General features: G+C 45.6%; 1 protein-coding gene across 1 annotated transcript in view; it reads right to left on the minus strand.

Annotated features, from left to right (window-relative positions):
- The window catches only part of LOC118285303 (matrix metalloproteinase-17-like), a 63,077-nt gene extending 62,494 nt beyond the window's left edge, over positions 1-583 (minus strand). The window contains exon 1 of the mRNA XM_035608854.2: positions 13-583. Within this exon, the coding sequence (XP_035464747.2) occupies positions 13-156 (144 nt within the window). The 5' untranslated portion in view covers positions 157-583. The remainder of the gene's footprint in view (positions 1-12) is intronic.
- Positions 584-21,907: the final 21,324 nt, after the last annotated feature.

Genomic DNA, 21,907 nt, shown 5'->3' on the forward strand with positions numbered 1-21,907 from the left:
AGGAGAACTTACCACCCCTGTGTCCAGCTGCTCGGTGGTCGGAGGAGGAGCCGCTCCGGTCGCAGGGAACAGCCACAACATCGGCACCAGCAGCAGCAGCAGCCGCCGCTCCGCGGGAATATTCCTCATCCACTTGTGAAGAAGTCGAGAAACCATGATGACAGGCTGATCCTGCGGGGCTCAGACAACGACCCCGACACCCGCATCCACGGGGGTGGAAACAAAAATAAAAAAATGAAATATAAAAACACACACACCACCAAGGGGGAGAAGTCTACCTCACTGTTGAGCGCAAACGCATGAAGCACATTAAAAAGCCGGTGGTGCGGGTGATGACGCCGAAGACCTTCAGAGCAGTTTTATTCCCCCTCGCAAATAAAAATTCAAATACAAAATATCTCCACCCACAACTTGCACTTGTGCGCCCCTAAGTCGTAATGTCCAGAGATAGAAGCCCGAGTGAGAGCTCGTCTTGTGTGAAGTCCTCCAGAGGTTGTGTGTCCCCTCGCTCCGGCTGCGTCTCCAGCTCTGTGCGCGCGCGCGCCTGGTGCGCGCGTGTGTGTGTGTGGTGTGTGTGTGTGTGTGGGGAGAAATGAAAGCAGCTGCGTGCGGCGGTGTGTCCACCAGTCTCAAGCTCACCACAATAACCTGCTCGACTTCCGGACACAGTCCCCAAAATAAAATCTCTGTGCGCTCGACCCAAAAAAAAGTCATAAAATGTGATTTAATGAATGACTGGTACATTCCTCACTGCAAATTGGTGACACAGCATTTCCTGAGTGTTATTTGTTCTAAGTGCTCTATGAAGCCCTTACTGTGTGTGTCTGTGTGTGTCTGTTTGTGTGTGTGTGTGTGTGTGTGTGCGCGCGTGTTACAGCTGCAAAAGTTTATCGATTAATAATCGATTAGTAAATTAATCGTCAACCATTTTGACAATCGATTAATCTGCTCAAGTAGTAAAAAGTCAAAATTCTCTGATTTCAGCTTCTTGAATGTGAATATTTTCTGGTTTTATTTCGCTCCTCTGTGACAGTAAACCAAATATCTTATGTGTGTGGACGTAAAACCAACATCATCTGGGGTTTTGGGAGACACGATTTTCAACATTTTATGACATTTTATGGACCAAACGACCAATCGAGTTGGAAATCTTTACCGATGTACATTGGACAATTTGTTCAGAACAAAATGAGGTCGCAAACGGTCAACGGAGACCAAAATCGTCAACCCCTCTGGAGGGCTGCACTCAAAATCACGGCGGACATCCAAGATAAAAAAATCATTTAATTCACAGGCTGATCCAACTACAACTTGCGTGAATTTTATCAAGACAACTCATAATGTGTGTAATGTGGGACTCATGCTCCTGGTGAGGCGGGAAGATGGTGTCCTGGGGGGGGGCGACTCCTCCCAGACCGGGATAAGGGCGTCGGTGAGCTTTCTGGACAGTCTCACGTCTCATTTAGGTGCTAAACTGGACTAAGGTCAGGGGAACGAGAGGGCCGGTCAATGTCATCGATTGCCTTCGTCATCCAGGAACTGCCTACACACTCTGCACCTCATGTGGGCCGGGCAGTGTCCTGCACCAGGAGGAACCCAGGGCCCTCTGCGGCAGCGTGAGATATGACAACAGTAAGCAGTCAGGGTACCGTTGTGTGTGACATGGAGGTCTGTGCGACCCTCCAAGGATACGCCTCCCCAGAGGTTCACACAACATTGCCGTTGCCGCGGTCTAATGTAATCACCTGTTCTTGGGGGGCCGACCTCTCTGCTCGGGGCCGGAGGCAACTGTCTGCTTTGCCAACACTGTTGCAACGCCCCCGGGTCAGATAGACCAGAGAGGATATGATTATCTGGTCAGGTGGCTTATAGACAATTTATATGTCACATGTTGTTTAGATATTGCCAAAAGGCACATTCATTCTTTCCACAAAAAATGTAAGAAGACAGAAATGAAAGAATGTGAATGTGATTTGACCTACAAGACCTTGCCCAGAGGCCTTTTAATTTGCTCACAAATTCTGAGTATATATTAACCAAATGTTCACGTCGTTGCCACAGAAAATACACAGTAACTCCCGCTCCGATCCGCTGAAAATGTCAGTTAGTGCTTTTATTTTGAAGTTCAATTTTCACTCTTCCAGTGTGCCGCTACTGGAGATTTTTTCTGACTTCATTAAAACAGCTGAGAGAATTTCAATTAGACTTGAGGCACCTTTTACTTAATGGCCTTTAATCATGATTTATGCAAAAAAAATAATATAAAGCAATGTCCTACAGAAGGTGATTGAAAATGTTAATGTAGTTACAGTAGTAATATGATGTAATATGTTAGACACATTCATGATTAATAACTGCTGCCTAATAATATTGATTTCATAAGGAAATAAGACTAGTGTTTCATATTGAACAGTTTTCTTCCATGACTGTGACTCAGCCACTGACAGGCATCACTGCCCTGCCCAAGGTTAAACCAACAACCTAACATCCTCATTTAAAACAAATGAAGTCAAAGGAAGCCTCCGTGTTAATTAAAAGCCTAAAGTTAGAAGTACCTGAGCAACAAGCAATTACATTTTATTTCCTCGGCTGCGAGAAAATACATAGGACACACACCGTGGCGGCTTAAATGACAAACACGGTTTCCTCAACTGGAGTGAGCCAAGTTCAAGCCCCCGATATGGAAATGATCCAGCCTCCCATGAAATGTCCTCCGCCCAGACTCTGAATCCTTATTAGTCCTCGCGGCGCTGACCTGAGGATGACTCTGCACCCCCCCCCCCCCCCCCCCCGTTGGGTGCACATTAAAAGAGCAGTCGAATCTTAAACAGTCAAAACATTAATGTTTGCACTGTTGATAATCACAGTGAACTGCCTCCTGCACCATCAAGGTGAACTATCCATTTAAATCCGGAACCTTAATGCAGATGCACACACACACACACACACACACACACACACACACACACACACACAAATACACACACACACACACTCCGAGCCCACCCACATGCGAGCGTCTTAACCGCCCTGTGTCTGCTCTGAGAGACAGCCCTCCTTAACCTTCCTGCACTGTCATTAATGATTCACAGCTCTCAGTTATTACACCACCGCCTCACGACTCGGCTGCAAAAGAAATGCATAATAGGTGCACGGGCGTGAGCACCCACGTACACAAATTAAGCTTATCCAGATGATTTACTGCCGGGACTATGACATTTCCATTTCAAATGGTTTGCTCAGGGTAATATTTAATAGGTATATCATTATTTTTTTCTCCACAGGCGGGCCCTGACAAGTTGTGCTATACACAACGGTGGTAGTCTGTGACATTAGAGGTCCGGAAGCCGTTTGAATAACCATATCAGCAGGAGCATGCTCCTACATTAAGTGAAGGAAGCGCACGTTTTTTCTTTGGAAATGCAAAAAGATTTTGTACCTCTCGTTCCCGTTTAATTATATTTTGGAAAACACTGAAGATGGTGCACATCTGCTGGATAATCTGCGCGAAAACACACAAACACGCTTGGCGATGAGGAATACAACTCTGTCAGCCCACCCTGAGGAGAGACTTGATACAATCATGAGCGTGTCTTGTGTTCTTAATCGCCAACATCCACCAAATAATCTAGAAAACATTTTACGATCGACCGGCTGATCAGTCAATTCACGCACAAAGAAAAGGGCCCGTTGATACTTACAGTGCTGCCTGGGCTGGTCCCATTATTCATTCCGATCCGTCGCAGCAGTCATTCATCACTGGTCCAGAGGAGAAAGACATGACAAATTCTTTAGTTTTTTTGTTCAGCAGCTTTAAATTCTGCTGGGTCTTCGCGCTTAAGGCTTAAAACTTATCAACTTCCAGTCCCAGTCGGACTCATCACAGATTTCGGCGTTACGATAATTGTACGGTCTGAATAATGTGTCTCCTGTTGTCTTCTATTTCACAAGGTTAAATCATCCGTTTACTCGCGTCAAGTGTTTTCAACGTAACGTTCAGACACGTTGGCTCATTTTCTTTGCGCAGATCATATTGTTCTAGGAAAACTCATTGTCCCATGTGGACTGGACAGAGTTTGTTGGCCGCCGTTGTAACACAGGTGAGCATTTGTTGAAGTCAGCTGCAGACTTCTGGCTTTGCTGAGGTTAAAAACCCAGATTAAAAATGGTCAAATATCTTCCTACACATATATCACTGAATAGTGATGTGAATGCGTTTTTTAAGTTTAGGATTTGTTGGATGTTGTTCAGGTATGGAGACAGTGTTTTTTAATTGTGATCGATAACATAATTCACAATTATTTATGCATTCACGCCCTCTGCTTCACTTCATGGGCTTCCATTGTCAACACACAACTTTTATTAAAGCCTTATCTACATTACTTGTGTGACTATTTATGTCAAACTTGTATTCGTTATAAGCCACAGTAGAAATTGTATTATTTTTAAAGACAGCAGGGAATCCAATATCATGATTATAATGACGATAGTGGTAAAATAAATTAAATTGAATATGCAAGGCATGTTTTTACAGGAAAGTGATGCAGTGTCAAGGAGACACGGACGCTATATGGACTTGAACCAGCACCAGTTCCCAACCGATGAACACAACTGTGTTGGTTAAAACATTGTGACTAAGCTGAAAGTGAACAGCTGGGCTCTTCAGTCACGTGCCGCCTTCCGCATCCTAGATAAAAAACGATTTCATAAGATGATTTCCGATTTGGCTGTGAGATATGCAAACTGTTCCAAAGATTATGGGCCCTAGCTGCAAATGTGCCATTACCCTTTGGGGAAATGACTCATTATCGGGAGATTTAAAATGTTACTACTAATAGTTGCAATGTCCATTGCTGTAAGAAGGGAGAATAAAGAGAGAGAAAACTCTGTGTAATCCAGCCAGAAGCCGCCTGCACAGCCGTCCTCTGTTCTTATTTTACCAAAAGCAGCTGTTGGTTACAGAGATGAGCGTGAGTGGAAACATCTTTGACCACATGAGACGGGTTCCCCACGCTGTTGTCATATCAACAAAGTCATATCGTCTCGACTCCTCTTCGACCTTATTTGTTTTTTTCAAACGACTGTTCATGTTCTGTCCCTTTTATGAAAACATTCTATGGCTCTGGTCACATTGACTCTTCTGCAGCAACCGGGGGGGAAAAAGAACAACATATTGCTCTTATAGAAAAGAGTCAAGCTACAGTTTCGCTCCTGTCCTCTACAAAACAAGCAGAGAGCATTTGGAAAACAAAGTTCTATTTATTCCCTCCCAGCGTGCGTTGGGCATTGATTTGTTACTATTACATAAAACACAGTTAGGAAAGAGGAAGTATTAAGTCAAAAAAAAACTGCAAAAAGTGAAGTTCTTTAACATTAGCGCAGAGCAGGTCCGGGTCCTGACTCCTCCGGTCGAGTGCGTTCCGCGAAATTAGTAAAAGCCGGGAGAGCGTTGTTCATCTGGAGATTACGAAGGGGAAAAAAATAGAAGGGGCTGATGAGCCGGGAGTCAAGAGTCAGCAACAGAGTGGAGGACGTGACGCGGGGGTGGTTGTTGGGTTAACTGAAGGGCGGATGTAATCAACAGAGACAGCATGTGAAAACTCCTGCCCGTGTGGTCTGATCCCGCCTTCACGTGGTCTCGGAAATTATGGTAAATACGAGTTGCCGACTTGGAAATTGCACATGAACGCCCCCTCCAGGCCAAATTAAGAGTAGTCAAACTCAGAGATAAATTTGATTCCCCCGAGTTCCCGAGTTGGGGTGACGAGAACCTTTCGACGTGGCGGAGAAGAGGACAGATTTTAGTCATGGAGGGTGAATAATTCTCTATTTTTAACAGTGCAACAAGTATTAGCTGTTGCTCGTGTACATCATTTTAATCTGTAATCCATGTGCACACTAAGTTCCTCTCTAGGTCCGCTAGCTCGCCCATCTTGTTGTCCAGAGATTTTGACAATGCAAATCCGAAAAATCCGTCACTCTGGGGGGGAAATCTGAACGAGGAAGAACTTTTGCATGCATGTGGCCCGAACATGTTTGGACTATACTTTTTTACCTTTGGTAAATTTAAAGTGCTTCTGAAGCAACGATGGCGATAAACAAGCTGTACAACATGCTACATGGTGAAAGGGCCAGCCAGAAAAGGCGGATGCGTGTGCCGAGATGATGTCACATATTTGTACTGTACGACTCCCAGTTGTTGTCGGTTCAGAGCGAAAGCTGAAATCGTGTAGTTAAGTGCCACTTCACTGTGTGGAGCACTGCAGTCTTATGGGTAAGGGCCTCTCCTAAAAGCCCCTCTATAGCTGCATACCACCGTGTGATTGTTTAACATGTGTTTAACAGTGAGGGCGTGTGTTGTTGTGTGTCTGCCTACGAGATTTTAGCCGCAGCGAATCGGCCGTAGCCGCTGTACATCCATTACCATAATGATGAAGCATCTTGCCATCAGCTTAAAAGCTGGCAATTTAGGTATGTAACTGTATCCCCGTCCCCTGCACACCAGGGTATCCGTTCAAGTCCTGCTCGGGGGTCATTTTTTAAATCCTCCCTTGTGGTGATCAATAAAGTTTATGTTATAGTTTGTGGCGGGCAAGCCTCTCGGTTTTCCCAATTACCCTAAAACCATTAGACTTTGATTAATACCAGAGACCTGTCCCCGGAGAGAGACACGTCCAAATCAGAACTTTGTCTGTTTAAATACAGATTCGAGTTTGGTGTGGTTGCTCTGGCAATGTCCTCATGAAAGGAAACGTGCAACACGCACTGCGTTGCCGAGAATTGTGTTCAGTACACACATTACGGTTTTGGGCCCGATTATTTTTTCCACCCGCCGGCAAATTTTTTTGGAACTCTCGATCAGAAGTCACCGATCGCTAAATGTCTGATCTCTATCGAGGACGCGATCTGGGAGGCTTGCCGACCACAGCCTCCTCCGACAACATTTTCTGGCAGACTACACACATGGAAGAATATGCAGCAACCACAACGCTTGTGCGGCATCTGCAGAACAAGTTCCCCTGCTCGTCGGTTGCCCTCAGCGCCACAGGGGCCGAGGCGGCAGACGCGGCCCCACGCTTGCTCCCGCCTCGTTACAGCGGCGGCTCTAATAGAAAACGTGCCCTGCGTGAAGAACCCGTCCGTCTCATCGGTAGGACCTCGGCGTGAGCCATCAGCGGGAGTCATCAATGATTTAGATCAACAGCACTCTCCTGGCTCCTCAACAGCATCCGCAGGTGTGCGGGCGCTATCATTCATCACCGGAACATTATCAATTCTCCTCCAGTTTCCCGGAGTGGCACTACAAGCAACACTCCTGCACTCCTCTGGCTCCCGGCTCCCCTAATGAGGTGCAGCATCTTCTTATCAGTCAGACTCACTGCGCGCTAAACTTGGTCGCAGGGAGAAAAATAATTAATGAGCTGTGGTTAAAAAAAAAAAGAAGAAAAAAAAAGGGATTTTTCTAAGAGTTGTGGTTTGATTCTTGTCAGATTCAAGAAGATGCTGGACATCCGATGGAGGCAATTTTTCTCTTCTGTTTGGCTTCTATTTATTTGTGGACAGTCAACAGGGTCGGGGAGAAAGAATAGCGATGTCAACATCGGAAAATCAAGGTTACACAACCTGCATCTTAGATTGTTCAGCCACAGAAAGTGGATTTTTGCCTCATGTTATTTACACAAATTTAACACTGCTGGCCGCTTAATGATAACGTGGAAGAAAAATAAATCCCATTTTGTCTGACTTCATTCATTCAGCCTGACATTGCATTCATAAATTGTCTGTACGAGTGGTTGCCGGTACATCAACATACTGTATGTTGAATTGACAGTTGTTATTTCCGTTCATAAGATAACACCAACAGGCAAAGCTCCGACTGTCACTATCTTCCTTCAAAGTAGCTGCTTAGGAAGATGAACTCCTCATTCTTAATGCCCCCCTTGGTTGACTGTCTTCAACTGGAGGAAACGGCTGTCAGCGGTGGCCACAGTCGACGCAGCCCGCGCGAGTGGCTGAACAAATCGGAGATGTGGGTGGCAATTCAGAGGGCAGAAGAGCGAGAGGTGTGAAATCACCTCCAGGATGAACCAAGCATCTGAATCATCTCTTCTTTTTTTTTTTTAAAGGGAGGTACATTTGAGAAATACATTTTTGAGGCACTAAAAAAATCTGGTTTGCCGATTTCCATTTCCAGCATCGGCATTAGGAAGTAAACCGAAAGTACACAGACCATCGGCTCCGAGTCGGCTCGACGGTCCACCAGCCCCTGCATGGCAGCGGGGATAAGTGGGATGTCGTGGTTCAGCCTGACTTCCTGTACAGTGACAGTCAATTAGGGCTTGTGCCTGGAATCGGAGATTTGTCACCCTGCCGTCCTTTGCCGAGGAGCCGCCATGGTCCACAGTGTTGACCAGTGCGACCAGTTCAATATTGGGATTCAATTTTTTTGCTGCTGTTGATGTAGCCATGAGTTTCGCTCAAAGAAAAAGCTCCGCGAGAGGAAACATAAGTCGTGCCGTGCGAGTGAAGTTCTCTGAGCGCAGGGGGACCCCACTAACTGGCTGCAACGCTGTGACGGGTTAAACTAAGAGAGACTCACATTTGGTGGGCGGGGCCATTCCTCAGTGGCTGAGCTAACGTGCAAGTCTTGAGATGAGTGGCCAGGCCTTAAGACTCCCGTAAAAAGCATGATCGTAGAACAAATGTGTGCCCGCGTCATTTTTGCTTCCATGAAATGCATATTGATCGCACGACATCTCTCCATTTGTTGTTGGTTGTTTTCGCTTGATTAAATCAGAGGCTACGGCCCCGTCGACGCACTGCGTAATGAAATCTGAAATCCCGGCTGCAAGGGGTCCGCATGCAGGCACTGTAAAGAAAAAGGAACGTCTGAAGTTGAACATCCACAGTCTCCTTCCTCTCTGTTCCCCCGAGTCTGAATGAACGCCGGCAGGAATGGAACACTTAAGAAGCGAGAGGTCTGGAGGTTGCAGATCTACAAGTATGCAGATGTGCAACTTTCATCTTTCCATGTTAATGAGGCCGCAGTGTAGCTGTGCCGCGCAGATCGGTCATAGTTATTTCAGCCTCCAGACAAACAATAATGGACATGGCGGACTTGTATATTCAGGGTACTGTCCTTTTTTATTTTATCCAGTAAGGTCCCGTCGAGATACAATATCTCTTCTGCCAGACAGCCCTGGTCAAGATGGGCAGCAAATGAAATGAACAAAATTTTCAAGCAGGGGCAGATAATAATAAAAAAAAAACATACAAACAAAACTCAGAGAACAGACTAAAGCACAAAAAAGGCACAAACTGCAGGGAATCAAAGGAAGAATGGAAAATAAAAAGTACACAAAAGCAGTGACATTGTTCCATGAAAACTGTTTTTAAATCTATCTTAATCTATTTTAAATTTGGGTTTGTAATGAGATGTTATCCAAGACTTTTCATTAGTCTATGAACTAAACAAAACCAACTCTAATTCGTTATTTTCCTTGATGAACTGCTGGATGGTTTTCCAACACAGCATTTAATCTGTCAAATCTTCAGTCTTTCCCCATTTGAATATGACGTTACGTTACGTTACTTCATGTAAGTATGGCATGTTATGTAATTTTACAGGAGTAACTGGACAGACTGTATGGGACTTGTACTCTGTGTACATGTTTGGGTGCAGGGTGGTCTATCAGACTTCATTTATTCAGCATTACTAAGTGTCAGTGCAGGGAGGGCTTGTTAGCATTATTCTCTCTCCTCCAGGTTGACGGTGCTGCGTCTATGACAAACAAACAGCTGCACCATAGGGGATGCGGCAGAGCAATGCATCACAGAGGCAAATGCTCCGGTCTCCTCCTTTACATTCTCCTTTCATCTGCTCCTTCACACATTCCGCTATCCCACCGCCCGTGTCATTCCCACGATTTGTATTTGTCAGTGTGCGCTGCTGCTTACCTTCCGAGGGTCCGCCGCGTCTCGCCTGCAAGACAGTGAAAAACATCGACAACTAGTGTTTCGCAAGTGGAGCGGCTCAAAGAAAAGATCAGTTCCCGCCTCATTTGCATAGTCTCTGAACGTGAAGTGGCGCCCGAGAATCCAAAAGGAGTTCCACTGCCGTGAAAAGTAAAGAAATATATCAAAAGGAAAACAAAACCCCACGTTTTAATCAGTCTATTATTATCATTATTATTATAATAAGCACATAAATGATTGCACGCCCCCCTTAAAGGCTTGCTTATGAATTTATCATGGTAGCTGGGTACATGGCGCTTTCTCACTTGCTGTGGAACCGACAGAATTAGGACATTGAAAACACCCCAAGGAGTCCAATTAAAGGTTCTAATATTAGCACGTAAGAGTAAAAACAATGGGGTTAATTGCTATTTAGTAATCCAGCTTAATTACCAGCCTGCAGCTTCCTGCGAGCCTTACAGGGCTCAGGTTTGCACAGTGGGCACGTTGCAAGACCCGCCATTCCTAACAAGTGCGTCGTCTGATCCTCCTGACATATGACGCAGGCGCAGATTTGGTCCAATTATCACACATTTAATATGTTAACTTCCCAAGAGAAATTGTCTTTTACGAGTGGAAGGAAGACAATATGACACAATAGTGGAGAGCGGGAAGAAAACTGAATGAGCCAGGGATACTTTAGAGATTGTTTTTTAGGAGGGCCCATAACACATCGCCCATTACTCTCTCGGAGGAGTTTACAATGCCAAATGTTTTGGCTTTGACAGTTTTGCAGGCTGTGTTAAAGCCTCGCCGCGCCATCTGGGAGTTGAGCAAATGCTGAGAAGTGAAAAGACACCAGGAAGTTCTGACTGTACCATACTGGCTGCCAGAGCCTCGCTACTGTATGCGTCAACCAAATCTGTGGGAGTTGAAGGAAAACAATGTCGAACTTAACTATACTAGAATGCCCCAAAGAAAATGGCGCTTTTCTGTGTGATAGTCAATGACTTTTGACGTGTTGGCACAGATCCTGACAATGGGACGGCTCCAATATTTCATTTTTTACATTTCCACTGATTTTGATGAAACAATATCATGCACATTCAGGGGACTAATATCTAGGAGTGTCTGCAGTTTGGTGCGGCTTGAATGAATTCAAGGGGACGGTTGGGCGCGCTCCACTGAGTGCCATTCTAGTTTTAATAAACAAATTCATTAATTACGGCCAGCTCTCCTAAGTACAGCTCACCCCCCCCCCCTCTACTTAGTTTGTATTTCCCCGTCTCTCCTCTTCTGATGTGCTAGATACAGCGACAAGATAAATGGGAACACTGCGCGGTGAAATCGCGCACAGAGTTCATGAATGTTAAACCTGCTGTGACCGGCTCCCGCCTGAATATCAACTCATTTCTACGTAATTGAAAGACACCCAGTGATTCACAATGTGGTAATCACAAGATAGAATTTGCACGATACGATATGCCGGGCTCTCGACCTCCATAACAAATTATCAGAGAAAGGCTCAAGATACGCCACAAAGTCGAGTCTATAAACTCACATACTGTACATCATGGCAACGTACATGCTGGCACCACAGGACTGACACATTCAATTAAAAGACTTTGAGGGGTTTGGGTAGGAACTCTTTACCTCCATTCTTTTCTTATAGCACAATTTAGATTCTGCATATTTTCCAGCTGCATTTATTCTACAACCCCCTTCTTCCACTCTGATCTTTACGTGCTGTTTCGACTTGAAGACTTTTCAGGCCGCTGCCGCTTCCCGGAAATTAGGACTACTTTGCCACATGGTGCGTTATTCCGCTGGAAGCATCCAAAAGCTGAGCACTGTAATCACGACGAGCGCAAAACCCAGTGTGCGACGCCGAGGTACACCGTGACACTTTAAATGATCCTCACCAGGTGTCAAAGGAGTTCCAGTTCGCCAAGAACCGCTTTCCGCGCCATCCGGAGGACCCAAGCAAACGAGGGAAGAGGCTACCAAAGAAAACAGGAAGCACAAGGGACCACCGGGAAGTTACTTGACAGACGAGTGAAATAGCCAGAATAAAACAGTTTGAAATCAGAAAATCAAAGATAAAGTGCACAAAAGTCAAAAATATGACAAAAGGTCAGAAGAGAACCCCAAAGTCTTCTCAGTGTATTTAAAGATCTCCAGAGTGTGTGAGCCATTCAACGAATAAATGAAAAACCTGTTTTGACCTTTCCACTTATCATATATAGATAAGAAAATGCTCTGTGTTTATATAAAAGAAATAGGCACATTTGAGAAACAAGGCACTCTCCCAGCAACAGTGGACATCTCATTGTTGATATACGATTGTCACCAAAAAAAACGCTCCGGTCTTTGAGATTCATCCCATGCGCCACACAATAACCCGTCTTAACCTTTTCCCTGATTACTTATTCATATGAACACAGTTCAGATAGATGCGCCCCCTGCTCCCGGCTTTCTAAAATATTCCATTTCCTCTTTTGATTTCTCCCTTAAATTAACATTAATGGAATCATCAGAGTGCAAGTAAACAGAGTGCAGCGCTTCTGTGCTACTTGACTGCACACGGATCTGTTCCCGGGCTGTTTATCCATCACTTCAGTGTCCGCCGTGTTCTTGGGCTTTCAACAACTAACTTCATTTGATGAGTTTTGTTTTCTTCTTTTTGACACAAGGATATTGAACGTCCGTCCACTCAGCTCCTCATTTTGAAATTCCATTTGCTTCGATAAATAAATAATGCAATTCTCCACCCCATCCCCCATTGGGGGTTTAGTGGTTCGAAGGCATCAACCGCATCCACAGCAGCTTTTGAAAATACCTTTCGATCCCCTGTTCCTTCCTTTGAAGTGTCCACACTCTTTGCCTTTGTCAGAGTGGCTCCAAGTCCTAAAGTGTCCAGTTGGGCCGTTATGTGCCATTGAGTGTTCAAAACCTTGCCACTCTGCAATTTCTCGAGTGATGCGGCGTTTCGGAGGAGCCCAGATCCGCCCTTTGACGGAGATGTTGGATGTTGGATGAACGATGGCTGCAATTCTCAACGGTGTTCACACAGTTGTGAATAAAAGGATTAACTCGATGAGCCTCCGTTGTCCTTAGATGAATTCACCCGGGCTCGTTATATAAATAATCACTCAATGAATGAATGGCCAATTCCTTGATGAGAACCCTTTAAAAAGCCCACATTTGGAAGAGCTATCCCATCACTTACTGACTTGCGGTGAGAGTACAGTTGACCCAGGATGGCGTGGGATGCTTTTGAAAAGAAAAGTGTACCCTTCAGAAGGGTCAGACCTTCAAAATGTCACTTCTTAGATTTAGTAAAGTATAAACCCCTGCAGTTTTAAACAGCTTCTCTGAAGTAGTTGTCCCCCATAAATCTAGGAAATGTCCCCTGTGCTTTCTTTGAGGTATAAATAAGTGGAGACTTAGTAAGGCAAAGGTTTCTGGAGAGATATATGGCTCATCACCTCCAGCTACCAACAGCTCTACAGGGGAGCTGCTGCAATATTACCCATATAATTCTTATCAGTGAAAACTCTCAAATAGTGTTTCCCGGTTAGGATAATGGAAGAACTTGTCAAAACAATACAGGACGTTTATCAAATGTAATGGAGTCAAAATGCCTCTATGCAAGTGTGACCATTGAAAAAGGGCCTGGGTTCTACATTTTTAACCATCAGATACATGCTAATACGTTCCACGTGGCAACACACTGTGACGCCACCCGTTGGTTCGTGAACCGCTTTAACGAAACCTCGAGTTTAGCATTTTGACCAGCGCCATCTTGTTGTTTTTCTGCAGCCAGACAAAGGAGCAGGGGGTGGGTCCGACGTTGACATCACAGTCATCTAATCCACCGTGGAACTGTTGAAATACGTAACGATTGACAGCATTCGCATCACACGGACTACAGATGAAAATTTCATTTAACGACTTCATGTGCGTTTAGAGGGGGGGGGGGGGGGGGGAGGTCCGCACACAACAAAGACTGCAACATCGTTCCCACCAAAACATATCAAATAATGACTCAAATCAAATTTGTGACAGTTCAAACAATCTATCAGACAATCCGAGGAGTGTAAAATGAATCATATCCTGCAATAATTCTCCTATGGAACCAACAAGAAGACATTTTACTACTAATACTAAACAATTTTTACTTTGTCTACATTGACGTTTGCCGTAGCTGCATCTTAACGCCAACAAAGAAGTATATTTTTGATGACTGCTTGTTGATTGCAAGCGCAGTGAAAGAAAATTGGGGACTGGGCTTCATCCCCAATCAATTGATGACACACACACACACACACACACACACACACACACACACACACTCGTCCGTCCCGGTGAGACTCCATTTAACCGTTCCATTAAACACCAGAGGGGCACACAACAAAATGGAGAGATTTATTTATGGCCAAGCATCACTAAAGCTCACTTAAAACAAACTCTGCAATTCAAATACAGGCCCATCCTGTTGAACGCGCAGCTTGAAAGAAATGTCGGCGTCGTACATCATCAGGGCAGCGAGTGGTGTTTCACCGGGGCCGCACTGAGGGAAGTATTATCCCCAGTCAATCCTAATCATATAAACTATCTGGCCGCATGAATGTAAGAAAGGATTAATTACAGGATGAACGAGGATCCATGGACATTCCCATTTTTCAATTTAACTGGATTATCATCATCTTCCTCAGCTCCATGAAATTGCCTAAGCTGCCCAGACTCTGATACACATTTGCCCAGACACTTAGTGCCCTTCAGTGAGCGATAGAGGAGAGAGGAGAGAGGAGAGAGGAGCCATTATTCTCCAGAAGAAGATCCCACATCCATATCCCCCCTTCGTTCCCTCTGTCTCACTTTTAATCTTCCTCTGCTGCCTACCTGTTCTCACTGCTTCTCCCTGTCTCTTTCTCCCCCCCGTCCTCCTCCCTTGCTATTTCTCATCATTGCTCATTTCTTTTTTCTTCTTCTTCTTCCTCTGTCTCTCTCTCTCTCTCTTCCTCTTGAGTCTTGCTCTCCCACACAGCTGCCTATCACGCTCTCCACTCCATCCTCGTCCTCCCCTTCCCACTTTGCTGTCATGGATTATGTCCCCTCTCCCCTCACCCTTCATCCATCCAATCTCTCAAATGAATCTGGTTAATGGGCCTGCAGCCTTTCTTCTGAAACCCGGCAGAGCGAGTGCCACAAAGATGCATATCGTGTGCCGTCCTGCATGACAATTAAAAACCCCACAAACGTGCACCTTTGCACCAACACCCAGCAACGTGCAAACACGTGTAAGTAACCAAGAAAATGAATTCAACATTATTTATGTCTTCCCTGAATAGCTTCTCCGATGACACTGCCAGTAATTCATGGGAAATAAGTCTTTGATTTATGTGTCCAGTGATTTGATTGGCTAACCCTTTCATGGCACTTCATTAATTAGCAGCAGGACACAAAGTAAATGGCGGGGCGGGGCGTACCAGAAAGGCCTTTTTTGGGGGGGCTAGGCCTCTTCCCTTAATTACCCCACTGACTCTGGCATCTTGAGGAGACAGGAGGGGCATCAAAGAGCATGTGTAATAAACCCCATAACCAACACAACCCGGGCGGCAGCGAGAGAATTTCTCCATTCCTTTTCTTCCCAAACTTTTCTGCAGCTGCTGTATCTCTCCGCGTTGCAGAGGCTCCTGTTCCAGTTTATCTGGACCGTCGAACTTGGTAGACAAATCATCGAGGGGGAAAATCACTGCAAATGACTTTTGGTCCTGTTAGACAATCTCGTTGCTCTTGTGCTTGTGACCCTATCTGAATTATTCCTTGTGTCGGATTTAGCTTTTGAGCCACTACAGTACACACTTGCAATTAACAGTAGTGGACATGGGGCCGGTAATCGAGGGCGAAACCGGAGCCCCGTGGGACTGGTGGGCGCTTGACAGGATAAGAGAAAGAGGTGAAGGAAAGACTTCCCATTCATCGATCTTTCCGCCCCTTATCTGTCTGCGTGTGGTCTTGTTCTCCGGCTCCTCCTGGGGAATCTCAGGGTGTTACCGAGCCAAAATGCCACTTGGACATGCCCCCCCCCGCCCAAAAAAACCCAAAGCCGTTCATCAGATGCCTGAATCGCCTCAACTGGCTCCTCTCGCTGTGAATGAGCTGCCGTCTCTGAGGTTGTGCTCACGTATTTACGTCACTTGTACTGGTCGTTTGATCCGTTCGGTCGCCGCCCCAGGCTCAGAACAACGGGACGTAGATTAACAGGTAAACTGAGAGCTTCCCCTTCGAGCTCATCTCCCCCTTTCGGAGCCGCTGTATCCATCTATGCCTGACTGCTAAGAATATAACCACAGCTCTCGCTCCGGTGATGTAAGGACTGAATGACTCATAGCAGGGCCCAGTGGTTCCCCATGCCACCGCAGCACCTACCGCAAGACGCCTCAGGGGGACGAGGTCGTGAGCTTTCTCCGAGTCCACAAAAACACATGAAGAGATGGTGGTTTAAACTCCCACGACCCCTTCCCGTTTCCTCGGGAGAGCGGAAGAATCACAAGTGACGCACACATTGCTTCCTCCCTGAATCCGAGGTGTGACAATGAAGCTGTTGCCAGACGTGAACTCGGAAAAACTGGGTCCCCCCCCCCCCCCCGGAAAAGTTCAGGAAAATGTCCGGGCTCCAATGTCTGTCTGAAAGCAGATTATGTCGGAACCTTGCCAGCTATGGGGGTTTCTTATATATGGTGTCCTACAATCACACGCAGTCAGATGGGGATGGAGACTTAATGCAACTCCACTAGTTTCAGGTGACTCGGCTGCTACTTGGGAGGAAAACCAGCAGGTGAGTCATCATCGCGTGTGTTGTCATCGTACATTGAGGCAGCTGCTTTACACAAAATCGGCAAACAGTTTTGTCTTTTTTTTTGTTTTTTCTCGATCATTTTCTCAACTGTGGTGTGGCACAATGACTACTTTTCCCTCTGCTTCTGCTTCAGTCAGCACGTGCTTGACTCGAACTCGATAGCGTTGTCCTCCATTTCTTTTAATTGTTTAGTTCATTGATAATAGGCCTTGCAATGGATCAAGTGGAAAGGCAATTAAAAAAATATATAAGGTAGATTTCAAGAGGTTAATGTTTGTTTCTTCTACTATTCTATAGTATTTGCCACGTATTCCCATAAATAAGTTGATGTGATTTCAAATTTAGATTTTAACATTCCCAGGGGGTTACTCTGTGACCCTATATTCTACATCGATACATCTTCTGTCAAGACCTCTGCCAACCGAAAAGCATTTCTCAGTTTATTCATACGAGACAGAAATAAGTTGAGCAGGATGTGATTCCGACTTCGTTTACGAGCAGCTCACACATTTTCTTATGGTAAATTCTTGTGACGATACCGGTAGTTGCATCGATCTTTAAAGCATTGATTTTTTGGTGTAATTATATTCCCCATTGTTTTTGTTACAATTTAATTAGTTTGTGGCACGTTGACTTTACGTGGTAGATAAATATCTCATTGGTAATGAGGCTATGAATAATCCATGTTGAGTGGTATCGCCGTTCGCTTGCTGACGCTGAATCTGAACGTTACAGGCTGAGCATGTTATTGATTGTATTAACAATGAACCTAATCCCCTTTATTACTTTATAATTCTTTACGTTCCAATGTCAACAAAAGATAAAGCATCATCCCGCAGGAGGATTCTGGTAAGTATTAGTGTAATGGGAACTAGGTAAACGAAGGCCTGAAAACATGCATGTTATGAATAAATTATCTGGGGCTGATTTTAATTAGAATACCTTCTGTGTTGGCTTGTGCATGGCTTGCTTTGTTTATAACATCAGCCAAAAAAAGCTCATGATCCTCTTGAAATGAACAGAATTGTTTACATCAAAAACCATTCTGTTGCCGTAACATCTGCTCACCTCCAAATTGAATTTTCCGAGTTAACGTCCGCAAAATGTAACAAATTCAATTTTGAATTTTAAACGCTACACAATCATCATTCGTCGTGCACACGACATCTTGAAATTCGAAACGCATGATTTGCTGAAAAGACAACTAGAGTTTTACAAACAATCCCTGTAAGATTCGGGGGGGGGGGGGGCGGGGGAGCACCCGAATATTATCATGACATGACAAATATGCGACAGCGTCTCTGCAAAACAGCAACACCTGTTTATTAAGTGATAAACGATGGTGTGGATGGGCGTCCATACCGCCTTACCGAAAGCACAAATCAGAAAAGTCAGATCACAAATAGAACTTGTGTTATCGGTCCCCGCTGTGATCACTTTCTAATGAGCCTGGAAGCAGCTGCCAACACATGGCGTTTTGAATAATAGATGTGATGGGCCGGCGGCGCCACCAGCAGCCGAGCATCACTGGCCACGGTGGGAGATGCAACTACATGATGATGAGAGAGAGAGCGAGAGAGAGAGAGAGAGAGAGCGAGAGAGGCCCTCGTAGCTCAAAGAGTTCGCACTTATCTGGTCTTAGCCCTGTGGTGATTTGATATTATGGTGATGTCAGCTCCGTGGCGTGCGACGCCGCCACGCGGGCACACACACACACACACGAAGATCATTCTATCTAGCGTGTACACGCTCGCGACCTTTGATCCCTTAAGCCCCCTTAATCCCGAGATGAGTTGTGGTTCGGTTCACCGGACAAGCTCCTTGATTCTGTAGCATGTGTCATTTTTCGCATATCTGAGAGCGCTACTGTGACTTTATCTGAGTTCGTGATTGCATCCGTGCTTTTCCCAGGCGGAGGGATCGGTTGCCCACAGGCTCCATGAGGAGTACGCCGTCCTTCATCCCCGTTCTCCTGGTGCCAGTGCTGCCGGAGTCACTCCACACCCCTCTGATCTAGTCCCTGCGATCAAGTTTCTCCTTGTACACCGTGTGGAGGAGTTCTTTTCCCAGCTGAGGGCAACAGTGGATATCATGCAGTCTGTAGGTGGGAAACTTGGTTGAAAAAGACATTTCTTTGTGATAATTACCTTCTGCAGGGGGGAAGTTAATGTTCCCGCGCTGCACATCCTACTATTCATGCTCAGCTGTCGTGCTCCTTTCAAAGCATGTGTTGAAGTCAAAATGTTCTGCTGAATATTATCACACTGATTGGGTTTGTTAAATTCTTATTTAGTCGATCCGACTATTTATTTATTTATTTATTCATTTCCTGGGGCAATTTGTTGATACAATGACAGGGGATTATTAAAAACGCAGAGAATTAGGATTTGTACAGACATTCCAACATATACAACAATAACTGTATCAAATATGCACTGTACCCCACTTGTCCTGCAGAGAAAGTACGCAACCAGTGTCTGAAGAAAGTGCAACAAGAAGTTCTAGATATTTCCCCCAGGAGTGAATATTGGACTTATATAGCCAGAGGCACAACATCTGTTGGATGTGTAAATAAGCCTCACTGTTTCCCAACACATTTGAAATATCAGGTTTGTAAGGGGCTAATGTCAGTGTTGTGTTTTTATACCTTTTGGAAATTCTCCCAAGTCTAATAATGGGTTCACACCAAACGCAACGCAAATTATCCACGCGAGGAGACAACATACAAAGTCAATGCAGCGAAGGCAGGCAGCGTGAATAATGCGACGACGCGAAGTCTGCGCCATCCGAGTGAGAATGGGTCAAGCGGTGACCATCGAAGTATCCATACCTTCCATGTCGTTCATATCTATCCCTAGTAATGGTACAAATCCAAGCACTAGTCCATTCGTTTAACAAGAGTGATCCCAAGGCAAGAACATAAAAAGAGCAATCCGTCAAGAATCTACACCCACACAAGCATTAGTGGACCCCGAGCAGCGACAAAACCCCTTCAAGCTCCACACGCCGCTGCTGCTGCTGCTCTCGGTGTCAATCAAACCAAAAATGGACGTCAACGAGCAGCGCCCCAAGCGAACGGCGGGCGCACATTCTCCGGCAGCCTCACACGAAACCGGCCATGCCTTCGAACCAACGCGTTATTGAGGAGCTCACTCACATGTGATGATGTGTGTTTCACCTCGACAGCAGCAAACACAGAACACCCTTTCTCCTCTTTCATATTCAAAGAAAAGTTTAAAAAAAAAATGCATGGATCCCTTCGATCCCATCACAAGTCGTTGAGGTTATTCAACCCAAATTGCAATTGATCTTTGAAAAGTTGAGCACCTCCTCAATTAGACTTAAGCTTGGACATCACTGGCATCAGAGAAGAGGATTTGACCGCTCGTCTCCCTCCCCTCCGTTCGTTCTGGAAGGATGCTCGCGTGGCAGCCGACTCCTTGCGTGCAGCTCCGCTTCGCGCAGGAGATAAGCGCCATCGTAGCTGAGGTTAATCGTTGGTCTTATGCGTTTGCAAGGACAATCCAAGGTCTATCTGTACAAACGGGCACTTGTATCTGTCTGCATTACAGACGCTATGGTATTCGTCTCCGCCCGAGGCTGCACTCAACATCCCGCAGCAACTATTAAAGAGACATCACGGTTTAATTGTGGCACAATTCTGCCAGAGCGAAACGCTCGTAATTCTGCTCGTAAGTCACGTTTGAAGTGTGAAAAAGAACACCATTTTGATTCCGAGCGCAGGTTTGAAATGCAGACGGATTCGCACAAAGACTCGTGATGCAGCCATTATCTCCTGATTGCATTTCCATTTACAACTGGAGATGATTATTCCCCCTCCTACCTGCCAGCAACTAACCGCAGAAGGCAGATCTGGGAGTGTTCCCTGCAGCCAGTCGACGCGCCGCAGCCTCTTCCACGGAGACTGATCTCTGGTTCAAAAACAAAAACAAAACATGCACATTTGGTCTTTTTGTTTGTGCTGTGGGAATGTCATTAGAGAGATATAAAGCACAGCTTCATGTTGGATGGCAAACTCCGGAAAAGTGGCCAGACCTGATTTTTTCCCCCCGGAGTTCGTTGTCTAACATGAGCTACAGTGTCTGGTAGTCAGAGACGGGGAAGCAGGCTTTTCTTTCAGCCCTTTCACACAGGGTCAGTGAGGTACAGCGGGCAAACAGAAAGTGGCCTTATGAATATAGCATCTCAAAATTGTGCCACGGGTCCTTTTCCAAAAGCCTACCAGTCCTCCGTTGACTCGCATATGCCCGGTGCAGGGCCGAGTGCCACAGATGAAGTGGGGAAACAACTTTTTTTTTTTTTTTAAGGGAAAGACTGACTCGCCGTCGGCTCGGGGGCTTTTCATGCAACTTGTGATACAAAATACAGAACGTTATGCTTAAAAATCTCCGTTTGAATGTCTTGACTCAGCCCCTCCAGCCTCCTAAAGAACACGGCAGCACGCCCGTCTCTTCGTCCACCGCTGCACATCCCCTCTTCACCGGATGCTCGTGTCAAATTTAGACCTCTGGCACCGGCACGCACGTTCCCAGAAAACCTCCGGGCAGCGGTGAAAGTCCGAAAGGCGCACCGGCATTTTGCTCGACTGTCAGCCGCTTGTACCCGTCTCCCCTGCAATGACTTGATCAGTTGGCGCCGGCCGCTCTCCCCCCGGACTCCCCTCGTAGAAGACGTGACCCCTCTTTTACCACTGTGCTCGCTGCAGCTCAGCCATTCCTCACCTTCCCCTGAACGACGGAAAACAGTCCAAGTAGCACACATTCCTCTTTCTCTGCTCACGTTTTTTCCTCTCTTTATCTAATCGCTGTAGGAAAAAAAAACCGATAATCCCCTCTTCTTTCATTTCATTTAATTTCACCCGGTAGCTCCGTCATTATCTCCCTCTGATTGTTGAACTCTCATAAGCTAATTTGAAATATTGTCACCCTGGCTTTCATCAGTTAAACCCATTCCGACGCTCGGTTCATTTTAAAATTGATTTACCTGAGAGAATCATCCGGATGTGAAATATGTGGAAGAGAATGTGCAGTTTATGAGTCGGCGCCGTGTAATCTGCTGCACAGCTGT

The sequence above is a fragment of the Scophthalmus maximus genome, chromosome 20 (assembly GCF_022379125.1).
Source record: "Scophthalmus maximus strain ysfricsl-2021 chromosome 20, ASM2237912v1, whole genome shotgun sequence".
Taxonomy (NCBI): domain Eukaryota; kingdom Metazoa; phylum Chordata; class Actinopteri; order Pleuronectiformes; family Scophthalmidae; genus Scophthalmus; species Scophthalmus maximus.